This window comes from Magnolia sinica, chromosome 3 (assembly GCF_029962835.1).
Source record: "Magnolia sinica isolate HGM2019 chromosome 3, MsV1, whole genome shotgun sequence".
Taxonomy (NCBI): Eukaryota; Viridiplantae; Streptophyta; class Magnoliopsida; order Magnoliales; family Magnoliaceae; genus Magnolia; species Magnolia sinica.
In genome coordinates, this window is record NC_080575.1 from 125,936,848 (window position 1) to 125,944,863 (window position 8,016).

The 8,016-nt window shown below is 44.5% G+C and overlaps 1 protein-coding gene across 1 annotated transcript; it reads left to right on the forward strand.

The window, feature by feature from the left end:
- Window positions 1-1,670: 1,670 nt before the first annotated feature.
- LOC131241191 (transcription factor MTB1-like) lies at window positions 1,671-5,356 on the forward strand. The gene is made up of 2 exons (XM_058239908.1): window positions 1,671-4,258; window positions 4,987-5,356. The coding sequence occupies exon 1, from the start codon at window positions 2,082-2,084 to the stop codon at window positions 3,957-3,959; it is 1,878 nt and encodes a 625-aa protein (XP_058095891.1). The 5' UTR covers window positions 1,671-2,081; the 3' UTR covers window positions 3,960-4,258; window positions 4,987-5,356.
- The last annotated feature ends 2,660 nt before the right edge of the window (window positions 5,357-8,016 follow it).

An 8,016-nucleotide genomic window follows, 5' to 3' on the forward strand; every position in this document is an offset into this window, starting at 1 on the left:
ATTTATTCATTTCAATTATTTTGAAAATGGACAAATAACATTTTGACGACAATATAATTACACATGTTTTAGTATATCTTTAATATTATATTTTTCAAAATTTTATTTTATTCTATGAATAGTTATTATAAACATATAATTCGAGATTATCAAATTCTCAACATCAAATATCACACTACCGGTCTGTAGCCTTTATCATTCTTATAAAACCGGATCCATGCTAGAAGGTGCTACGTTGAACCGCTCCAAGCCCGTCTACTGCATGGCATGACCAGGCGCCTTAGATCTAGGAATTTCCAAATCAAGATACCCCTGTATATCATCGAATCTCCGAAATTACCACCAACTGCTCTCTCAGTTCAGATAAAGATCGGCTCGGCGCAGCTCGGCGCACACTATCAAATAATTCCGAATTATTTGATAGTGTGGCTGTGCGTTATGCTTGATACTTGGGCACTTAGAAATTATGTACTTATCACATGTGATCTCAGATTAAACAAACTAAATTGTAGAAACTACTGTATCTAAGTTATATTACAAAAATCAGATTGTTTGAAAAAATCTATCCAAAGTAATTTATAACTGCCTGGCGTATCATCCATCACACTCGACCCGAGTATCGAATTATTTCTCGTTATTTTAATCAAAGGTTTGGAACGTTGGGTGCTTGAAAGCACACGTACGCAAATAAATGTGGACGAAAGCAACCGAACTGCTATTTGTATACGCCCATCTCATTGCGCCCAAAATGAGCGGTCACAGGTGCCAAAATGGCTACGTAATCCTGGCCTTTAATCAAGTGGTCCCTGCTGCGAATGCTGGTCATGCCAAAACCAGGCCAGCGAGTACTAATGTTGGCCACACTTCAACTCAAACCAATTTGTTGAGATTCAATGCACACGAGTGGCCCATCTCATCAGGTTATCCCAGCTTGATCTTTAATCTAATGAACATTCTTCCTTTTGATTAACGGCTCGGATCCGTTACACGTATGGCATTTTTTTGCAGCGCTTGGTTTCTCTTGGAAAAAAAAATCCATCCATGCCGTTTCCAACCAACCCTCAACTAACCATGATTAAATGCTAATCCAAACGGTTCTGGTTAATCCCATGAGAAAGCGCACGACGAGGCGAATTCGCGCGAGGAGAAACTAACGACGTGAATCCCGTGATACGTCCGCTTACGTATGCAAGATCCGGGCCAACTTTAGTGGGGCCGGCCGTACTCGGGCAGCGCCTGCAACACTCATATCTGTCGGACCCACCGTTCTTGTGGGGACCGTAAACAGTTGGGAGTAAGATTAACTGTGGGGCCCACTCGAGATTTTATATGCCATCCTACCCGTGCATCAGATGTAAGTAATGGTCAAAAATCAGCTTATCCAAAACTCATGTCAGGCTTAGATTTCACATTGTTAACCTCATCTGATGAACGGAGTGGATTTCTCACACACATCACGAATGGCTCCATAGAGCTGGAGCGTGGCAGTCGCTTGCTTCGTAAAAGAAAATGGATGTTTAAGTAAAAGAAAATAAGTATGCACGTACAGCCCACTTAATTGGTGGACCCACACGTTACAAACCACACGTTTGACATGCCACCAGTTTTTGCCGCGATTCACATATTGAATCTCTTACTCGCGCGAATTTCTCTTGACGGCTTTGTTCGTCTCTCCTCCCTTCCCATGCCTTTTTACTCCGTGGTAGGGTAGCAGGTAGCCCTAAGACCTCTTTCCATCTCTCAACCAACCAGTGGAAAGAAAACAAAGAAAGAGAAAAACCGTTGGTATCACACCGAAAGTTGAGTGTATAGCCCACGAACCGTCGATTTGAATCTCGGAAGCATATATACCGTTGTAAGTGTGTGTGTTCTTCGCAGTTCGTATTTACGAGGCTTTTTTGTTTCTTTCTGTGTCTGAGGTATCAGATCCGAAAATGATTTTCATACTCCTTTTCAAGAAGAGAAATGAAAAATCCGATCTTGAAATCGTACGAAAAGGGTAGCAAATCTAGGGTTAGGGTTTGGTAATTTATTCCAATTCAGGGTGTTTTTTGGTTGGGTTATTTATCGTTGAGGGAGGGATGAAGATGGAGATGGGAATGGGTAGGTTTTGGAGCGAAGAAGACACGGCCATGGCCGTTGCTGTGATGGGCCACCAGGCGTTCGATTATCTGACGGCCGGGAATGTTTCTTCCGATGGGCTTCTGACTGCCGTCAACGGTAGCGATGGCAGTCTCCAGCACAAGCTCTCGGAGCTCGTGGATGGCTCGGATTCTTCCAATTTGGGATGGAGCTACGCCATCTTCTGGCAGATCTCGCGGTCGAAATCGGGCGATTTGGTTCTTGGATGGGGAGATGGGTATTGCAGGGAGCCCAGAGAAGGGGAGGAATCCGAAGCCCGGGCCTTGAATCTCCGCCTCAATGGCGGTGGGGCCGACGGCGACCTTGCCCTGCAGAAGATGCGGAAACGGGTCCTGCAGAAGCTGCACACGTTCTTCGGCGGGCCCGACGAGGAGAGCTATGCATTCGGGCTCGACAGGGTTACCGACACGGAGATGTTCTTTCTCGCGTCCATGTACTTCTCGTTCCCCCGCGGGGATGGGGGCCCCGGGAAGGCATTCGGGTCTGGGACTCATCTGTGGCTTTCGGATGTGCTGAAATCTCCGCCGCCCGATTACTGCGTCCGGTCCTTTCTCGCTCGCTCCGCCGGGATCCAGACCGCGGTGTTCATCCCCACCGATATGGGCGTCATCGAATTGGGGTCTGTTAGATCGATACCGGAGGACTTGGAAGTGTTGCGAATGATAAGATCGACGTTCTCAGCAGCCCCGCCGGCTGCTGTTGCAGTTAAGGTGATGGAGAAGCGGGACGAAACTGCCACTGTTTCTGGTGGTTTTGGATTCGGTGGGGCACGTGCGGAGGACTACCCGAAGATCTTTGGGCAGGATCTGAACCCGGGCCGGTCTCAGATCAATGAGAAACTCGTCCTTGCAAAGCTGGAGGAGCGGCCATGGGATGTCTACACAAATGGTAATCGGACGCCCTTTCTGCACAGTAGGAAAGCCATGCATGGTTCAAGCTGGAACCCAATCCATAACATGAAGTCGTCAGCCCCAGAGGCTTACCCATCTCAAATTCAGGCCAATAATCCCCAGAAATTCAGTAATGGTGTTGTGATGATGGGTAATGATGTCGATGCGACACATCGGGCATATGGTCACAGTAATGGGGTTAGGGATGAGCCGCGGATGAGCCAATTCCAACCGCAGAAGCAACAGCAGCACAGGCAAATTGATTTTGCCGGGACGACTTCAAGAGCCGCCTCTGTTATTGCCCGTCCAAGCGTTGCGGAATCAGAGCACTCGGATGTTGAGGCTTCCTGTAAGGAAGATCGGTTGGGCCCAGCCGATGAGCGGAGGCCGAGGAAGCGGGGCCGGAAGCCTGCCAATGGGAGGGAAGAACCACTCAACCATGTCGAAGCAGAACGCCAGAGGCGCGAGAAGCTTAACCAGCGCTTTTATGCACTGAGGGCGGTGGTGCCCAACATCTCCAAGATGGACAAGGCGTCATTGCTTGGGGATGCCATCACCTACATCACTGAGCTTCAGAAGAAGCTCAAAGAGATGGAGTCCGAGAGGGAGAAGTTCGGGAGTGCGTCTCATGATGCAGCATCTGAGGCCAACTCTGCAGAGAACCGCAAGCAGGTCCCAGCCCCAGACATCAACATCCAAGCAGCACAGGACGAGGTTGTTGTCCAGGTGAGCTGCCCTTTGGACACCCATCCTGTTTCAAAGGTCATGCATGCATTCCAAGAGGCGAAGATGTCTGTGGTTGAGTCGAAGATCTCTGCTGGCAGCGACACCGTTTTGCACACATTCGTTGTCAAGTCTCAGGGATCTGAGCAGCTGACCAAAGAGAAGCTGATTGCTGCATTTGCTCATGAATCGAATGCTTTGTAGCCATCACTTCCTGCTGGGTAGTGTAGAATCAGTAGAAAGGATGCATGGGAAGAAGCCTAGGGCTTTGTAGCCATCACTCCCTGTTGGATAGTGTAGAATCAGTAGAAAGGATGCATGGGAAGAGGCCGAGGTTTTCATATCGGCTGACTCTAGCGAAAAGGGTTTGAATCAAGTATCAGAGTAGTAGAAGGATTAGTATGTAGATTGACTGAGATTCGACCGCGGTGGTAAATGTCCGTTGCTGTTTGTATATTCGTCCCAACTGCGGAACTAGCCTAGACAGCATAATTTATTAATCTGTAAGTTCATTTGCATTTCTCTTCTTCTTCTTCTTCTTTATTATTATCAGTGAATTCATACTAAAGTTGCGAATTTGGCCTTGTTTGGATGCATGGGTGAATTGAATTGCAAACATCCAGTCTAATCAAATGGTCTTGACAAAAAACTAATGATCCTTGCGAGCATTCATTTCACAATGAGGAATTAGCCCTTGAATTGTATGTATGTTCCTTTCAGTTCCAACCTGGAGTTTATGTAATTGCAATTTGGGGCCTGGACCCTGAATACTAATGCTAAAGAAATTAAATTTTGGTTTTATTTCCACTTTATTCAGCTCATAATTGCAATTATTTTGATAATGCATCCAAACACACCCTTGGCTCGTATTTGATGCACTCCCAAAGCAACTTGGATTGAATACATTGTGAGGGTGTTTTCATTTTGAACCGAGCATTTGGGGCAGCTCAACAACCAAAACTCAAATGGGTGGGCTCACATTCTTCCCTGAAATAATGTTTTGTCTGTTCGAAGTAGTTTTTGCAACAAAGGAAATATTGGTGTGGTGGAGATGAGCATCCCGCCCTCCCCATCACCCGAGTTGTTAAATCTAGACGCGACCTAGAAATTTGACTAATATAGTGATCTGACGTTCTGCCTAGTTTTGATTCTTCCTGGTTTTTTTGGCTGCCTTCTTTTCCTTTTTGCATTTCCTTCCATTACCAATCCTGTGACACGATGTCTTTCTCAGGTGATGTAGCTAACTATTGTTCGTTGCTCACAACTATCGCAGTCGAGAAAGTGTGGAGATTGTAGCAAGGCACTACCCTTTTCGCATATTACAACTATGGATTTGTATAAGTTGGGTTCAGGTATTTGGGATGAACTCATCGTTCTCTTGTGGCATAGATATGACTGAAGTTCTTTCAATTCAGTGCAACATTCAGATACCTATGAAGGTTGCAGATCTCCTCTGGTAGTAATTGCTCTGATGTACGTACTGTTACGTGTTGGTAGTATTTTTGTAGACTGGTCGGGAAGTATTGGTAGTGTACATACATATATGTTCACGATTCTACTAAAGTTCCAATAGACTCTATGAGTTCTTATTATTTTGTCTACATTTCATTGCATTCTTTGATGATTTTCCTAGTGCAATGCATTAAAATTGGCCAGTTTCTTTACATCGATTCTTACTAGGGTTGTTTTGCTCATTCATGTCTAGTTGTCAAGGGCAATAAACTCTGCCTAGTAGTGATGTCTGGTCTGGAGAAAAGATGAAGGCTGATGTCAAGTAGGTAGCTGCTGGTCGTTGAACTTTTGCAAAGTAATAGTAAGAAATAGAAATTGACCCCAAATAGCTGGGAAACGCGATGATGTAGTTAAGGACAATTGATATTTTTATCTGCAGCTGGATTCACTAGCAACATATTGGACTATTAGGGTTTGCTTTTTTCCATATTGACGTTGTAGCCAATAGATAGCACCCCATAAAGCAGGGAGTGACAGGAAGAGGATTCTCAGCCGTTGAGGACTTTGCTGGTGGGAAGCAGAATTGTGGGGTGTGATTGAGAACGCGTTCATTGCTGGGAGAGTGCTCTTCTGCTGCTATATCCACCCTTGTTCGAGTCTCTCGAGTAGTTTCGTTGTATTGTTCTTGAGCTGGATGCATTGCGTTTTATAATGGAGGTGTTCTTATGTTGATGCTGGTCTCTGTTATAAGCATGGTTTTAAGACTCGGATAAGTCTGATGCGACTCGTCTTAGTCACCCTCAACATAGGCGAGTTGCAACTTGACTCATGACTGAATGAGTTGGGTCAGGTTGGTAAATCTTTAGACCATGGTTAAAAGATTTCTCACCAATTTATTCCCCTCTTCTTCTGATGAGTTGGGGAGTTCATGCTAATGATCTGGCTCCAGATTTTATCAGAATTGATTTGGTAAGGCTCCTATTTAGAATAACTGGGACCGGACTTGCCTAAATACTGAATCTTTTGTGGTTGTGTATCATTTATTTTATACACCAGCGGCATGTGTTCGGAGTTGGGCTGCATCAATCTCCCCCACCCAGGTGTGTTTGGTTGCACTTCATGATATATGATACCCAAATGCACATTGCCGCATATATCTTGCAGTATTTGAAAACAATGTGTATATATGTACATACGAATGAATGACAGATGCATCTTCTGTAACTCTTATTAAATTTCTCTGCTATGTTGTCAAAACCGCAATGCGAATGGTGTTGGACAAGATTGTGCACCATGACCTAGGCTAGGCTGCCCTTCTGACTTTGAATCGCAAATCTCTTGATTCTCATATTGTGTTATTCCACCTTCTGGGTTTTATGCTGCTTTCATAAACTTCCTTTCAAGGTAACAGAAGCAAACCCCAAATCAAGACTTTCAGTCCATGTTCCTGTGATCAATTTCTGTTCATGTTGGGCCGTTGGGGTATGTAATGCAGATGGGCCTGCATCATCGGTTGCATACAAGACAGCAAGGTTGTGCAACCCATCCATGTTGCCACTCCCGCCATTGGGAGTGCTGCAGCAGCGTGCATTGAGGAGTTGTTGCAGGTAGGCCTGCATTAATGTGCTCTTGTAGATGTATCAGGGGTCGACAGAGAGGAAAGAAAAAGGGGAGGATGTTAAAATGATCGATGTCAATGGTCTGGTAGATATTTATAGGTAATTGAGATCTTCGGGATCATACGGAGAGCCTGTTTGGATGCCCACTAAGGAAAAAAAAATTCACAAATTTCTCTGAATAGATGCTTAAGCATGGCAGCTGCTGAACTAAATATGAGATTGTGGTCAACTCAAGTGTCAAACGGGTGTGAAATTTCACATGTTTTTCTTTTTGGCAGCGAGTCTGTTAAATTGCTCGGATTTTCAAAAACTTCTTGTAATTTATCACGTGTGTGAGGTGATCCAGCAAGTATGGCTGCTGATGGGTCGGATAAGGGTCTGATATTGCAATATCCGCATCTGGCCCCGCTTAAAATAAAAAGTGGGTCGTTTAAGGGTCTGATATTGCAATATCCGCATCCGGCCCCACTTAAAATAGAAGTGGTGTAATCACGTGAAACATTTGAATTTGGTAAAGATTCCATGTCCGAAGTTGAGTAATCGGGTAAAACTTTTGAATTGGATCCGAGATCCCATACTAGAATTTTGACTTTTTGGTGTCGGATATTTTGGGTATTCTGCCAAACGGATATCCATTGGTAGCCTCAGGTGTAGCATGCCCTACCAACACCATAGGACGGTGATCTCTGTTGATATGATAGACCTCACTGCAGATGTAGCATAGGTCAAACAATTTCTAGGTTAAGCTAATTCCATCCATCTGATCACATGTTCATCATCTAAGCCTTATCAATCTGATTTATTTATTTATTGTATTATTATTATTATTGCTGCTGCTAATACTATTACTATTGGGGTGAGGAAGAGAGAGAGAGATGAAAGTGAGTGGGATACTTTTGGAGGAAGGAAGAGAGATATTTTGAAGGGGGGAGAAAAAAGGCGAGGAAAAGGAAAGGATGCGGCAACAGCACTCGTCAATGGCGCATAACCCACCTATATATATATATATATATATATATATATATATATATATATATATATAGGGAAAAGGTGCTATGCTCTCGACCTTACGATAAGCTCCCGTGAAGTTGAGCTGTGTGGGCCCCACTGTGATGCGTGTTGACCATCAACACCGTGCATTTGATGGGTCCCCTCTAAATTATGGGATATCCCAAAAATCAGCCATATAC

Excerpts from the sequence above, each read along its gene's own strand:
- LOC131241191 (XM_058239908.1), top strand. The coding sequence starts at position 2,082 with ATGAAGATGGAGATGGGAATGGGTAGGTTTTGGAGCGAAGAAGACACG.